At 39.8% G+C, this 17,149-nt stretch overlaps 1 protein-coding gene and 1 long non-coding RNA gene across 2 annotated transcripts in view; both read left to right on the top strand.

Annotated features, from left to right (window-relative positions):
• Nucleotides 1-17,149, top strand: part of LOC141359253 (uncharacterized) — a 452,145-nt gene that overhangs the window by 61,381 nt on the left and 373,615 nt on the right. The gene's annotated exons all lie outside the window — the stretch shown is intronic.
• The window catches only part of LOC129453497 (uncharacterized), a 42,840-nt gene continuing 33,862 nt past the window's right edge, over nt 8,172-17,149 (top strand). The window contains exons 1-3 of the mRNA XM_073862360.1: nt 8,172-8,427; nt 8,942-9,277; nt 10,746-11,087. Coding sequence (XP_073718461.1) covers nt 8,382-8,427; nt 8,942-9,277; nt 10,746-11,087 — 724 coding nt within the window. The 5' untranslated portion in view covers nt 8,172-8,381. The remainder of the gene's footprint in view (nt 8,428-8,941; nt 9,278-10,745; nt 11,088-17,149) is intronic.

Raw genomic sequence — 17,149 nt, forward strand, 5'->3', positions numbered from 1 at the left:
CACCCAAAGTCCGCATATGTGACCAGTCACAGAAAGTAGGGACACAAGTCGGATCTGGGGCATTTTGAATTATTCACAGATTCTGAAAGTGCAGTTTCTAAGCTTTCCAACGATGTGTAACACATGGAAAACTGATAAGATTTGGAGAAGTTGTGGCCATTTGAATGTAACCCATTCAAGAAATAGAAAGCCGATAGAGACGGAAAGTTACACTTTTCTCCTGCCGGGAGTGACAATAGGGCTCGTTTATGTCTCATTTAGCTAAGCCATACCCCTGTAAAGCCGTTTTGACATACAGATGTTCTAGAATCATATGTAGTATTTTGTGACAGAAGTCCGGATGACAACATGCATAAATAAACAGGACTTTTTACCTTTGTGTTGATCACAAGTCGAATCCAGTCTGTTTCAGATGTGTGAATCATCCAATAAACCCTTTTGTCAACACAAATGCGTATAATCCGTGAAATATAGATATATAGTTTATTGTTTACATCAGATTTCGCATGAACGTCTGGTAATAGAATAAAATATACACTCTGAGGACTATTTACATCGTAACATGTAAGGGTATATGAGATTACACTTCGGTACGTTCCGTTAAACAAATGAACCCGCCTTCAAAGTTTGTATTTAAAATAGGGAGGTAGTATAGTAGATAATCCAAACAACACCGTTGAAATGTGACGTCCTTTAGGGATGTAACCAATCTCTTGCTCGTTCTTCCATCTGCCAATGACTTCATGGGAAATATTGATAGATGAAACATGTAGCCAATTAAGTAACGAATTCAACGATCTCTGTGTGACTTTTTTGTGTGTGTTTGACTTCATGCTGTGCTGCAAGAACTGACCGACAGATGACGTCAAAGTACCACGAGAGCGTGTCGAAATTAAACTACTCCGTAAGATTTCTTGAAGAGCTCTCGCGGTACTTTGACGTCATCCGACTGCGGATCTGTTTCGCCCAAGCTTTTTTTCCCTTTTTTTGTGCACCTAAGCTTTGTTTACAGTCTGGGGAGACGCAAGCTGTTAGTTTGAAAAAAACTTAGCACACATGTCTGAGGAACAGGTCAGCCGCGTCACTACAGTCACGTGACTTCACGCGGTTCACAACAGAACCGAAAGAGAAGACAAAGGTGAATAAACTTTTGAAAAAAAAAAACTCTTTCTTTCTCATTATCTCGAAAGTTGTGCTGCCGACTTGTGTCACTGGTTTCCGTGACGGGTCACATATTTATGTGCTTTTTTTAAAATACGCTGCACTTTCGGCACATAAATTGCAAATTTCATTAACCCCCTCATTTTCGTAGCAAAAAATCACATAGGCTAATTCTTAGCAGAAAGTTGAAAAATTTTGCATTTACTTCACACAAGAGCAGCCATGTGCCCTGTTGCCATGGAAACGTTATGAAGTGACGTAATAACTCGACGTGAACATCATTAAAAAGCTGCAAATCCTGCAATTTTTGAAAGTTCCCGCAATTTCATCGCATAAAATTGCATAAATATTCTGCATATTCCATCGCATTTTTTGTAAAGAAAAAGTGCCGCAAGATCAAAGATGTTTGCCGGCAACAATAACAAAAAACTCATTTTAAATCTAGGCAAGGAGTTTGTGCCATCTGGTGGTATTAAAAGAAAATCTTATATACTGTAAACACATTTGTGTTTTCAACTCTCAGAGTTTTATTGCCAAGTGTGTTAAAAAACACAAGGTTTTTTTGATAGTTAGTACAAACATATGTATAGTAGCCTACAGACACATGGAAATACTTTTAAAATGCATTTCTTTAAATATAAAGAGAATAGAGTGTCCAATATGTAGTATACAGATATATCATTTGCAGGTGTTATTTACATGTGTACAATTTAAGATGTATTTACATATGTGTGATTTTATGTGCAAATATGCAATTGTTCCGATGTCATTATGATTGACGAAAAATTAGCTTTACGGCCAACGGTCTTGACTTGTTTCTATGGCAAAAATAGAAATTTGACGAAACATTGGCACGTCTAATGCACAAGATTGTATTCCGTGCTATTAATAAATGTGGTTTATTAATGTCTGTCTGTCACCTTAAATATCTTAATATTTAACCCTAACCTTTGCACTAAATCTGGCTGCGTTGATCCATTTCTGTGTTCTGGCTGATACACCAAGAGACAGGCTAGAGATTTTTAAACATTTTAACATGTACAATAATATCTAAAGTATATTGTTATGTGAAAATGCCATATTTGAACCCATGTTCTGTTCTTTGTATGCTTTCAGAATATGAATATTGGCTCAATAAAAGACTATTAATGCAAACTTACAATTCAGAGATATATTTAGTTAGTTTTATTTTGTGCAGCTTGCTGGATAGCATAATTTGGATCTTAAAGCATCAGTATATAATTTATGTAAACTTTGTATATACAGTGAATTTAATTTGTGTCATTTAACTTAGTTATGCAGTTAATCTATACCTAGCACAGATAAAAAACAAAAGCTCTATCTGTATTGATGAATTTTATTATTAAATTATTTGTATTAATAAAAATAATGTCAGAGTGAACACAATGGTTCTGAAAATAAAACAAAAGCAATTAGTTTGAAAATGCTTTATTTCTTATCATTTTTTGGGAAAACCACTACAGTAGTGACCTACACAAAGCTTCCATTTAAAATATGTTACAACCTTTGTACATTTATTCAAAATAAAAACCTGATATTCAGGCCTTTTGCTATGATGTTTTAAGTCAAGATCGTTCAGATGTATAACTTGGCTGAAATCCAATGGTAATTTCATAAATGTATTTGTCCTAGAAAGCAGATAGCCATTTATGAAAGGTCTAAATGCTTACGATATCATAATATTTTAGTTTTATACTGTATACGTTTGCACATGACTTAACTATTATGACTTTATCATTATAGGGTACTGAGCATAGAATGTATGTAATTAATTTAAGCATTAAAACTGCAAAGATGCCACTAAAAGGATTTGTGTTAACTAGTGCTGTTTTTAAAATATCGATACAAGGATACATCGTCATGAATGCCTGACGATATGCACATCGATACAGCACCTTCCGTATCGATTCGGATGCACTTTCGAAATTAGTGTGACAAATCGCTCTTGAATCGTGATCCATATGGAAAGGACGAATGTGAATTGCGGAGCACGTAGAGTGAAAGGTAGCCGGGTGTACTTTCACTTTCCACGTCCATCTCGCGGGCACACACGTCTGCACAACTTGCGTGCTGCATACTTTCTCTCTCGCTCTCTCACACGTGTGGGTATTTAAAATCAATGAGTTCAGTATGAAGGCGCAGATATCTAAGCCTATACTACTGCAAAGGGCTTTATTAGCCACTCTCTTATAAAACAGCATTTGAGAAGAAACACAACAAAGAGCTGTGTCACGGGCACACAGAGAGAAAAGAGGACCCAAGGCAAAAATGGCAGGTAAGTCCTTCTTGAATAAGAAACACAGGCAGAGCCACTCAGGCAGTATAACTTAGGTGTGGTCACAAACTCTTAGAAAAAACAAGCAAGCACTATGGTCGAATAACTTAGGAGAGCTCACAATTTCTAAGGAAAAAACAAGCAAGACTGCTATGGCCGTATAACAAAGGGTATCAGGTAAACAAAGACTTGGCCGGGTCCATGACGATCTTGTGCTGTGGCTGTGACGGGCTCGAGAGATAGAGGGGAAAGACAGGAACGCTAGTGCAGCCTCAAAACCTCCCGCAATTCTCCTCTGCAGGTTAACTGGACAGAGAACAGATCAGGTAACAGACAGCAAGCAATAATTAATACAGCAGGACATGACAGGACTAGAGCACGACTCCGTAATTAACTGTACAAAGCATAAACACAGTGTGACGGTCAAACAATAGTCCGACAGCGGAGGGGAGAAAGAGAGAACTAGATATAGGGAGGCAAATCACAGAGGATAGCGAGCAGGTGAGGGAATGAGAGAATGAGGAACAGCTGAAGGGAGCGCTAATAGTTAAACAAGGGAGTAAATGAGAAAAAAAGGAAAAAACCCAAGATCATGACAAGCTGCTTTGAAAAAACATAAGTTAAGTACCAACTTAATATTAAGTTTTTCTATGAGTTACCCCAAAAGCTAATAAATGAATGTTAAAAACACAACTATTACAACACTGCTTATTGTAAGTACAACAATAATAATAATGTTTCTAAATTCTGAACAAATAATGCATATCGCACTGTGGCCTTGTATCGGGATACATATCGTATCGGGAAATTGTTGGCAATACACAGCCCTTGTGTTAACAGACTTAAAAATATACTTGGACGACACGCTATATTAAAGAACTGACAGAGAGTACTCATAACAGACATGAGTGTATTTTTGTTAACCACTAATATAATTTTGTTTAATGAGCTTTAATTGTCCAATATTTGCAAGCTGACGGTTATCCATCTTGACCCAAACGAGTATGCAGCCGAGAGTCACACTGGAGTGAGGTCAACTTCAACTGATTGGCCAGAGGAGCTCTTAATCTAAAACTAGTGGACCAATGGTGACACTTAAGTCTGCCCTGTTTGCAAGGAAGTATTGCAGCGCCCAGCAGAAGTGAGCATCCGCCAGCAACAAATAGTGGAACATCTCGCCTCTCGCCAGGGCAGGACGAAGGAAGAACTCACCGCCGTCCGTGCCTCCGCCACCCAACATGTTCCGCTACCTGATCCTCGCGCCCAAGCAACCCGCCTGCTGCCGAAGACGACCGCTGATGACGATGTGGAAGCCTTCCTGCAGGTCTTAGAAAACACCGCCCAACGTGAGGTATGGCCCAGGAAGATTGGGCACAGGTGCCGGCACCCCTCCTCACCGGAGAATCCCAACAGGCTTATTTCTCACTTCCCCTGGCAATCGCCAAAGAATATGTCAAAGTCAAGTGGGAAATTTTGGCAAGGCTTGGCCTCTCACCTGTCTGCGTCCCCCAGCAGTTTCACGAATGGGAGTTCAAGCCCCGGGTGCCACCCTGTGCCCAGGCAGCCGAGCTCAGCCGCATCGCTCAACACTGGCTATTGGATGGAAACCCCACCGCAGCACAGGTAGTGGAACGAGTGGTCGTTGATTGCCTCCTCTGCGCTCTACCCCGCGTTCAATCGGCAAGCCGTTGGGATGAGGAACCCTACCAACACCCTGGAACTTGTGGAGGCCGTTCCCCCGGAGGGTCGTCCAGGAGCGACGCCTGCTCTAAAGCACCCCACGACCAGTCAGCAGGCCGACAGTTCCCCCACCACGAGATAAGCCTATGCCCAGCACTGAACCACCGTCACCCCCGCGAGCATGGCTGGCAGGTTGCATCGTCCACCAGCGTGTAACATCGGGAGTCCCCGAAGCAGATGTGATGGTGGAAGGGAAACGCTTCCGGGTCCTACTGGACTCAGGTAGTGCAGTCACCATCATCCAGTCGTGGTTGTGTGTCCCCCGAAGCGGCCAAAAAAACTTCCTACCGATTACCTGCGTGCATGGAGACACTCGCCAAGTACAGGCCCGTAGAGTCACTATCTTGTCACCCCAACCGTCAAAGACGGAGACGGCCTTGTGGGCCCCGCCGCTGACCGGCCCTGCTCGCCTCCGACAGTGGGAGAGTAGGTAAGTCCCCTTCCCAAACTACTAGTAAAGTCTGTTTTATGATGTATACCAACAGGCTGCTTGAGGGGGCTCTTACTGACATACTGACTTCACCCCTACTCTCTCTGTTTGTTCACAGGACCAGAACAACGCTTGGGGGGGTGATGAGCGTCCTCTGAGGAATCAGCGTCGCCCTGGCAACCAACGCAGAACACCTCCACGCCCTCACCGCCGGCTGATCAGCCACAGCTGCTCCCAATCACCTCACAATGGGCCTATCTAGTTGAGTGATTCTTCACCCTATGACACTTTGCATTTGTTTTTCAGTTTTGTGCAATATAATTTTAAATCTGTTTAAAGTTCTGATATGCGTTTATTATTATACACAGTACAATGAGATTTAAAGAGCAACTCTGTAAAAAAGTGCACACATAATTAACACAATGTGATAGACTATAGACTATATAGATGAGCACAGACTTGAGTCCAAAGAGCGACTGAATGAGTATGACGAGGTAGTTTGGTGCATCATAGATGGCAGTCAAGGAAGGCAGAGAGCAGCCAATGATCTTTTGTGTGGTGTTAACCACTCTCTGCAGTCCCTTCCTGTCGGCCTCTGTGCAGCTGGAGTGCCGTACTATCACAGCGTAGGTCACCAGGCTCCAAAAGGTAGAACGTATAAGGTCACAGGCAGCTGAATGTTGAGTTGCCTCCTCCTGAGCACCCTCATGAAGTGTAGCCGATGCTGGGCCTTCTTCACCAGTGCTGTGGTGTTGACTGACCAGGAGAGGTCTGCAGAGATGTAGACCGAGAAATTTGAAGGACTTCACTCGATGTACACATTTGCCGTTGATGTACAGGGGGCCAGGTTCAACTCTGTTCCGCCTGAAGTCCAGGATGAGTTCCTTAGTCTTGGTGATGTTTAATGCCAAGTTGTTTGATGCACACCACTGCCCCAGTTTCAGGACCTTATTCCTGTAGGCCGCATCATTTCCCCCTGTAATCCGCCCCACCACCGTTGGTTGATCAAAAAGTTTTTTCCAGGTGCAGGTGGATGATGGCAGCCACAGGTTAACTAACTTGGGGGTCAGAATGTCTGGTATTATTGTGTTAAAGGCTGAATCATTTCATTTAAAACATAACAAGGCAAAGTCCACAACACATTAAGAACTATTATAAACATTAACTCATACTAATAAGCAGTTTATGTCGTATATATTCTGTCCTGTATATGGAAGGTTTTTCTGCCAGTTTTAAAATAAATAAATGATAAAATAAAAATAAAATTGCAAAATATGTCCCAAACTTGAAAATTTAATACTAAAATAAAATTAAAACATTAAATTATTTTATTTTCAAGGTAAATGGATATTGGCTGAAGCTGTGTTGCCAACTTAGCGACTTATTGCTACATTTATTTAGCGACATTTAAAACCCATCTTGGCGTCTGACCTCTGTGCGTGGAGCTGAGCAGTGAGCAACATTAAATTTTATGATCCTAATAATCTCCCTTTGCTACTTCTCACAGTCGAAGTTCTTGTATTTTGAAGAGTGTATGTTGTGTGTTTTTGTCAGCAGGTGTCGCTGTGTATCTACCGGTACATACTAGTACTGTGTCCCAATTCAAGGGCTGCGACCTTAAGAGGCGAGCACTCGAGTGAATAGAACTGAAATGAGACCTTCGGAGGACCCATAATTTGCTTCACCTGCTGCACGCACCCACTGCGCTTGTCAGCAGGACACAGCGGAGACGTTTCTGACTTATTAAAATAAATATGGAATCAGAAAAATATTAATTTATTTTATGTAGATTAAACTATTCAACCGTATATTAAACCTTAAAAGTTTACTAAAATCTCTTATTGGAATGGATTATTTCATAATTTGAATTTGAACAAAATGTGGTCTGTTCAACAAAAATATTTTCTTAATAATATAAAGAAGTGTCTTTTAAATTAATATATACATTTTACCCTGTCAATCATTTCATGAAGAAATATAAAGCTGATATTGATATAAGATGTTCATTTTGCCAAGTTCACGTGGAAACCAATGACAATATTCAGGAAGGTATAATAACTTTTAAAGACAGTTCTGGGATATGAACACTCTGTTTTATTGTAAACTTAATTGACTTTCTGTGCAAATTTCATGTACACAAATGTAAGTTCACCAACACTAAACCACTTTTTAATGTATTTCTGAAGGAATTTAACACGTATTTAAATACTATCAAATCCTCATTGAACAAAAAAGCAAAAAAAAAAAAAACTTTAATATGTAAAGACTTTAATTTGTATACTTTAACTAGCACATAACTTGAAGTCTTACCCTCTTTTTTCTCTCTTTTTGTTTTTCCTTGTTTCTTTCTTTAAACTATTAACAAAAATACAAAAAATTGTTACATGCTTCTTTTGTTAATCTTTATGTCACAGTTTGTACAAATGTTACATTTATATAATGTTTATACTGTGACCTTTGTACTTTGTACTCTTCACTGTTTACAGCTTAGGATTCATACCAGTCCGCCATTTCAGGTGTTTTATTTCACAACAGGTACACTTCCTTTCGAAACACTTAGCCATAGTCACGTGACATTGGTGTTATCTCTCTGTATGTTTGTTTAGTTTAGTGTCAAACGTTAGTCGTTCTCCTGTCGGTCTGTGAGTTTATGGGTGTGACGGCTGTTAGTCAGACAAACGGTCAGAGATCAAGAATTAAACGCTTATATAACTTTACTGATCTGATCTTTATTAACTCCAAACCTACAGCAACATGAAGACGATCTCTTTGCTCTTTTTCATCTCTATATTTATCAACAGTAAGTTAATTTATGAACATTTCTGCAACACTTTCACTTTCACTTAATTCAGTATATTCTAAGTTCTACATATAACTGCATTTATATATGATGTATATTATACACTCTAAAAAAACAAACGGTGCTATATAGCACCAAAACTGTTGCTTTGGATCGTAACCATAGAAGAACCATTTTTAGTGCCATATAGCACCGGTGAAGCACCTGTGTAGAACCATATAGGGGCCATATAGCACCACTATAGCACCACATTTGGTTCTACATAGCACTATATGGTTCTACACAGGTGCTTCACTGGTGCTTCACCGGTGCTATATGGCACTAAAAACGGTTCTTCTATGATTACGAGCAAAGAACCACTTTTGGTGCTATATAGCACCGTTTGTTTTTAGAATGTATAATGTCCTGCTTTAATGCGGACTCTTTGCTTTTTAGAGTTTTCGACATTTCACTATTTTATTTATACGGTCAGTTTAATATCTGTCTAAGTAATTGTCTCGGTTTGTGTCTTCAGGTGTGTTTGGTGATGAAGTGAAGTCAGTGTCAGTGATGGAGGGAGATTCTCTTACTCTACACACTGATTTTACTGACACACAGGCAGATGATGTGACAATAGTTTGGACATTTGGGCCTCAAAAATCTACCATAGCTAAAATCAATAGAGAACCCAAAGGCAATCAGATCTCAATATTTGATGATGTTCTTGATGGGAGATTCAGAGACAGACTGCAGCTGAATAATCAGACTGGAGATCTCATCATCACAAACATCATAACTCAACACACTGGACTTTATCAAGTACAGATCACTGTCAGAAGTATGATTATACAAAAGCGTTTCAATGTTAATGGTGAGTATCACAGATATTTTAATAAGTACTCATCACTAGATGAACAATATTTTATGTACCTGTTAATTGATGTCTGATAAACACTCAAATATAATAAGTGTTTGTAAAATATAGTCATAATCTTACCACATATTCGTAAATACCATTTTCAGGTGCATAGTATGAGTTAATTCCTGGATATAATACATCGGTGTTCGCCCAAGTATAAAACTTTTATGTCATATTCTCACCGTCATGTAGTTTTTTTCCATACATGAAAGTGAATGGTCAGTCATCAACGTTTCATTTATCTTGACTATGGAAGGGTATGGATAGAATCTCAAGATGGATAAAGCTTTATTGTCATTGTTAGAAAAAACTCAATTATAAAGGTCACCTCCGCCTGCATTTAAAACAATAAAAAAATAAACACACTTAGGGGCCCATTACACCAAACACGTTTTAAACGCTTCATAACAACTCAGACTCCACCTTCCTGTGCAGCTGTTAATTTTGATGTCCAAACGACCACAAAGCAGACCAGGACCTCATTGCTTTCACATGTCGAAAAGAAATTAAACTAGGGGTGTGCGCGATATGACGATATTTGGATGTGAACGATTAAAATGTTTCCACGGTCCACTTTTTCAGAAACGTTGTATCACGATTCGTGCCTATATCAAGTACACGCTACATGAAGGAGAGGTAACTGTGGGTTAAAACGCGCTACTCGCCTCAAACACGTCTTCGTCCAAGTTGAAAATATTACTGTTACAGTTACTGTGGGTTTACACCAAACGCGAAGCGTGCAATCACATCGCGTTACTCGCTCTAGATTACTCGCGGGATTTAACTTCGTGTCATGCGAATTTTTCGCTCGAGTTGAATATTTTCAACTTGGCCGAAGGTGCGTTTGAGGCGAATAGCGTGTGTTTTCATGGCAAACGCGCCGCCCAGATCACATCATTCGCATCGCCCCACGCAAGGACGCCTGTGGTCGTGTCTTTGCATTGACTTTGTATGTAATCTACTTGCGCAAATCGTTGAATTCGCATCTGGTGTAAACCCACAGTAAGGGGAGCTTTCAAAGTATACTGACTGTGGCTACCCGCTACCCGTGTTCCGACACATACGCAATACAAATGATTTCTTATTCAAATTATTACTCTACAAGCCATCACAGCAGCACTGATTTGCAACATTTACAGTACATTAAAACATTAGGATATGTGAAGAAAAGTAGCCAATCCACCATTGCAAACAAAGTTTAGAAAAAACATTAAGAAAACAAAGAACAGGAATCAAACATTATGGTGACAAAAAATGAAGATAAAAGAAGAGAAAACAATAGTGTTTGTGCAAATGCTGTCTATTTCCTATTTTCCTTTTCTGTCTCAATATTTTCGGGTGGCAATTTTGTTGGTCTTTCCTTAGATTCTTTGAATATTAAAGAATTGACTTTACTAACTGTCTCTGTTTGTGTCTGCAGGTGTGAGTAACCCAGAATCAGATCAACTAAAGTCAGTGTCAGTAAAGGATGGAGATTCTGTTACTCTTCACACTGACGTTCCTGATATCAAGAAATATGATGAGATACAGTGGAAATTTAAAGGTATTCGTATAGCTCATTTGAATAAATCAGCCAGTAAGATATCAGAAGATGATGACATTCAAGATAAAAGATTCAAAGACAAACTGCAGCTGGATGTTCAGACCGGATCTCTTAAAATCAAGAACATCAGAACAGATCTCTCTGGACTTTATGAAGTAGAGATCACCAGCATCAGCAGCAGTTACACCATACATCAGTCATTCACAGTTACTGTCAGTGGTGAGTAAATCAAATCTTCAATATAATACAGATCTTATTCAGATGATCACTCTTTAAACAACGCTAATGTAAACTTAAAGGAGAATTTCACCCGTAGAAACATTGATCTTTACTGAAAGTGTGTCATATTTGTAGTCGAAATGTAACATACATTTAGAATTTGGTGCCTATTTGACAGAGAAATGGGTGTTTGTAGTCTCACTCCCTCAACAAAGATATTGGACTTCCTTCTTTCAATTATGCAAAATTATGATTTTTACATCATTGAAAGAAGGAAGTGCCACACTGAAGTCTATATTTCTCCTGTCTCAGCGACAACTGAGAAAATGATGCACGACTATTCAAAAACATGACTGGGGTTCGAACTATACAAAGCTAAATGCAAATGGGTGAAGTGTCCCTTTAATAAGTAATGTGCTGTACAATGTACTAAATAAAATGTTTAACTCTAAGAAAAAATGGGTGGATTCGAAATGTCATACTGTGACAGTATGTACTAAATTTGATAAAGTATTTTTTTATTTTGTGTGAGCCATATGTTTTTTCACATAATTACAACAACCATTTTTCAAAGGTGTTGTGAAACAAATACAATTAAATAATGAGGAAAACATTTCTTGGTACATCCCTTACACTTCAAAGAGCCACTCGGTTCATAGATTTCCAGTGATTTTTAATTAAATCTTTTTAATTTAATTTGAATTCGGTGGCTCCTAAGCTCCTGTAGCATCATGGTGTAAAGGATCTCAGGTTTCGGAGGATCAAAACTGCAAGTGTTACCGGGTTTTGGCACCATAACTGTGGATACAAGTGGTTCAAGCTGTAGGAATGCAGAGATGACTAAAGAAACGTTAAAAGCAAGATGGTGTAAAACTGTGTATTTCTTGTCAATGACCACCCTTCTGCAACTTATACCAATGACGGTGCAGTTATGATAGCAAAATATATGGGAGAGAATATAAATATATTGTATTGCAATAGGTAGCGTTTAAGTATTAACAATAAATCAAAACTTGGCCTAATGGCCTGAACCCTAGAGCTCAGGTACATAAGAAAACATTCAGAATGAGCCCAAAAGCAAATTTCATGTAGACCAGCTCAAAGGAGGATGAGGGAAAGAAGACCCTGAGCATACCCAAACATTGTCTTTTATTCCTTTCTTGAACATCTGACCAAACTCAACATGATACTTTCAAACTTACCAATCAGAAGAGCACCTTTAACCCCACTAAACTGTAAAACAATACTGCTAATAATCTTTGATCACTACTGTATCAGGGAGAACAGGAATGCAGATGGTACAGCCCAGGATGGAAATTGGGGTTTTGTCAGAGTAATAAATTCCTACATTTTCAATCTTACAATGGGATAAAATTGTCCTTCCCATGCATACTAAAAAGTCTCAATGGAAGCAGTACAGCAGTACTCGGTCCTAATCAAACACACCTAAAGATAGTTAATGTCCTCCATGGCACACTACAAAATTCCAGGCAGGTTTAAGCTGAACTGTGCAGGATTTTCATAATTCTTAATATATCTTATTAAAGGTAAAAAAAAGTGATTTAGTCAAGAGCAGTGAGAGATTTGCTCTTAATACTGTTTGATTAACATGAGCGACAGAGAGGAATAAAATTAGGTAACTTCCCCTTTAAGAACATAGTCCATATCTGGGTTGTACATTAACTTTTTTGCAAATAGGACTGGTGCTACAGAGGTCCAAACTGTTGTAACACAAACATAAAACTATATTATTACCGTTAGGTTATTATGTCTGTAAACAAACACAAGTAAAGAAGTTCATCACATGAATTAAGTTCCCATACAGAATTACAAAATAGTTTTTTCTTTATTTGCTAATAATTGAAGAGTGCAGAAACAACACCTCTTGCACTACACATAAAAGTAGAATAGATCTGTGGGCAGACATCACTAAATAAAAGCTCTTAATATAACCCTAAATTTGCAAATTAGTAAACAAACCTATACCATGAAAAAAATTGTTTCTCCCTAAGGGGGTCACACACCGGATGAGATGAACCTGTAACTAAGTATTTTTTTTTAAATCAAGTAACGCACTTAAAATTACTGAAATTTCATGCGATGTTAAATCAGAAATGTCTTGTCTGCAAGTGTTCATTTATCACAAAATAGCGTAAAGTGAGTAACCAACTCATTTTAATTTCAGTAATTGTAACTGTGTTACTTGATTTTAAAAAAAAACTTTGTTACAGGTTCATTACCGCTAAAAGTAGTGGAATTACAATAACGGAATTACTTTGTAACACGATACTCCCATCACTGTTTTTAACACAACTTGTGTTGTCCCTTTAATTTATTTTAACATGAAAAAACGCCTTAAAGGCGCTCTAAGCGAGTTGAAGCGTTTTAGACCATAAAACATTTTTTGTTACATACTGGAAACATCTCCTCACTATCTGCTTGCTGCCTGTCCGCTGATCAAACTGTAAAAAAACGCGATCTCTGTAGACAGCACAAACGGCAATATCAACAAGTGGCCAAACCTAGCATCACAAAGCAAAACAAAGTATTCCAGCCAATAAACGACAAAAAGGATTTGGGGGTGGGGGCTGGGCGCGTTCATGAAAGCACGGAAGGGAGGGGGAGGAGTTAGCTACGCTCCTTCTGTTTGACAACAGTTTCAAACGTCAACAATAACTAACGTCTCGCAGATTCGCTTAGAGAGCCTTTAAATGGCATGACACACACAATGTGTAAAAAATTAACACATCATTTTTTGCAGTGTACATCTAAACAAGGCATATAATCAGTCGGACTTATTACCTTAAATAATTTATCAAACAACAACTGAAAAAACAACAAAATGAAATCCTTTCACTTGATCCAACTCGGACAAACCTATGAATATGCATTTATGTATTTGTACCATAATTTTGACCTCTGTACAATGTACGATCAATATTAAAAAAACAATAATGTAAGATAATTTCCACATTGGGTTCAGATATTTGGACATTTCCAATCTGGCGACACTGCGCCCATTAGAACAGTTTCGAATTTCACACAACACCCGCCGTATCTCTCTGCAGTGACTCTAGATGCTGCTCAAATCCCTGCTGTGCCACTTACTTAGTTTAACATTAAATAACATCATATTTGTCCCAAATCGTTAGCGATTAACATAGGGTGCTATCGCATATTTTTCTGTTTGAAGTAGACTCTGTCCAACTAAGCTTGCGCAATTTAATTTGCACGTACCTATTTTCCTACACGCGGTGCTTCTTGCCCGATGTACGACCCCCTTTACTTTCATTTAGCAAAGTTGCTTCTGTAGTTTCTTCCTCATGGGCTCATTTGGGGTTTTCCAAGATGACTTGAAAATATCACTTCATTTTCCCTTCAACACACTCAACTAGCAGCGGTGTAGAAATTATGGGCATGTTACTTAGGAATTGTGGGAAATGGAGTATGGTATGAAATGACTCAATGCAGCAGGGACTCGAGTTTTAATCGCACAATAGACTACAACTACCATGTATAATATGTGCTGTCAATATAACACAAGCACAAGGAAATCACTTCACACACTATTAAGGTGCTGTTATGAACATGCAAAACTGTAGCCTACCTTTGCACGCGTGCTACAATGGAAAATTTAAAGAGTTTGGTTCCAAAACAAGATAATTATTATTATGTTATCATGTTATTGTTTTTATTGTGGTACTTAGCTGTTATGAAGGCTTAAATCAAAACAAACAAACTGCAGTTTGATTGACATTAATTGGAATGCACAACCAAAAAATTTGATTTCTGAGAAATAAAAAAACGAGTTATCTCGTTTTGGAACCAAACTCTTCATATATTCATCGCAAACTTACATGTAAAAGCATAATTACAACAAAGCCACTTTTAAGATTTTTAAGATTTGTTTACTGATAAAATAGCCTTTGAATGGTAGTGTAAGGGGCAATACTTTTGAGCGCATACATTTTTTTACAACAATAAGAAGGCTCGACACAACATGATACTTTGCTCAAAGTATCACCTGGGTCTCTACTAGAGCCCTGCATGGGCCAAAAACTCCACCGCTAACCCGGCCCTGGCCTGTGGTGTTCAAGACCTACCTGACCCCAGCCCGACAACGGCTGCAATTTTTTCAGCTGACCCGAAACCAACATCAATCACTTTTAAGCTCTCTCTGACGTGCGCACTATTTGATGCACTCTCTTGCTCTCTCTCTGATGCACACACACGTCACATGCTACTAAGAGAACATCGTGTTCTGAACTGTGTGTGTAGGGTGGGCTGCTACATGCGGTGGTCATCATTCAGTTTATTCACGAGTGCTGTAAAGGAAAAAGCATCCACTTTTGAAGGCTTCAGAAATGTCCTCTTCTTCTCCAGCGTTCGCCCTGCTGTGCTGAAAACGTGTTTGCTGCTACTGCTGCTTGCAGGTATGCTCAACACATGACGGGCGAGTCTTGACAACAAAGGAATGGTCTTCGTGTGTTGACTCCACCAACCCAGAAAATCTCAATTGTCATATTCCTATTTGTCCTTGCTAAGCTTAAGGTTCAGGGTATATGTGGATCTTATCCTCAACAGCTTTGTCATCAGGCCCCTGGGCGACATTCTCCCATTCAAAGTCTGACAGGGCTCTCTTTTTTGCTGCAGGTGGCAAAGTGTCTGACGTCACCTCTGTAGCTGGCGGCTCCTCCTCAGTCGCTTTCCACCGGTTGCTTGATAGTTTGCGATCCAACTCTTTGCACCTCGCAGGATAGCATTTCTCTAAGTTTCACAAAACATCCGCAGCTGGTTGTATTTTGGCCACAGGAATATTGACAGCTTATGGAGTGACTGAATCTGGACCTTCCTAACCAATCTTTTCCAAGTGGTGCATGCAAATTGTGACATGATAAGCCATGTCAGTGTTTACTGGCTGGCAATGACACCTCAGCTTCTCGTGCCACAACACAACAAGGTTCAATGTTGCCCTCTGGGCTTCATAGAAGGGGTGGAGAAAAACAACCAAAAAATACAGAACATCTGGGGACATGTCACAAGTGATGAACAGGCGGAACCAAAAGCAGCAAGGAAAAGTTCCGCCCGGACCAACTTCCGCAAACACCGGCACTTCCGGGTAACCCCTAGCAACAGCAATCCGGGCGAAATACACACCAGGTGTGGGCGATGACGCGGCGAAAGCCCATTGGACCAAATGGGAAAGATAGAAGGATAAAAGCAGCGTCAGAGACCCAGGAAGATGTCGATTGTGGTTGTGTAAAATGCACACCAAGGCACCGCGTGGACTAAGCGGCGGTATTTTGGGTGAGGACTGAAGAGACAGGCTGAAGATAGAAGCAAGGACACGTTGGAATCTCAAAGAAGATCGGCGTTTCGCCGGGAGAGTTACCAAAGAAGGTACAGATAGTGTGATACAACCCAGTCTTACCTGAAGTGTTGGATGTGGTAAATGCTGTGGGATTAAGAGATCAGGTGATAGAAGGACCGTGTGATGGAAGGAGGAACCCGGGAGCTGTGGAAAGAGAGGCCAAGACGAAGGTCGTGAGTACACGCATTGTTTGCACCAAGTAAATTATTGAAGGGAAAACTCACCGTTGTGTGGAAAAGTCTGGAGTCTTATGTTGTAGTGGCCCCTCCGCAGAAGAACGGAGCTGGTGGGCGTGCCAAATCGGGAAGCGGCTGGCAGAACGCGACCAGGGGGCGGACAAACTTTATCCCACTCATTGTGACGGGCTCCAACGGCTTTCTCCCGATACCAAGCTCGATCGAATGTGAGAAGTGCTGTGGGTGAGTGTGCTGAACTGATGTGTGTGCACCAGAGTGCTGCTGTGTAGTGCTGTGTCCTTTGCTATTCATCCTTACCCCAGGTCCGGTTGAAGTACCGTGTGAGTTGGCTTGTGGAAGAGCTGAAGCGGTGGTACCATCGTGGATCTACCTTATTATCCCCCCTGGTTTGCGTGTATTTCGCCGCTAAGGAAGAACTGTGAGTACAGTGAAAGAAGTGTTGTATTGATAATATATTGAGCTATAAGCAGACTCGAAGAGAAATTCAAAGCCAT

Source organism: Misgurnus anguillicaudatus, chromosome 23 (assembly GCF_027580225.2).
Source record: "Misgurnus anguillicaudatus chromosome 23, ASM2758022v2, whole genome shotgun sequence".
Lineage (NCBI taxonomy): Eukaryota > Metazoa > Chordata > Actinopteri > Cypriniformes > Cobitidae > Misgurnus > Misgurnus anguillicaudatus.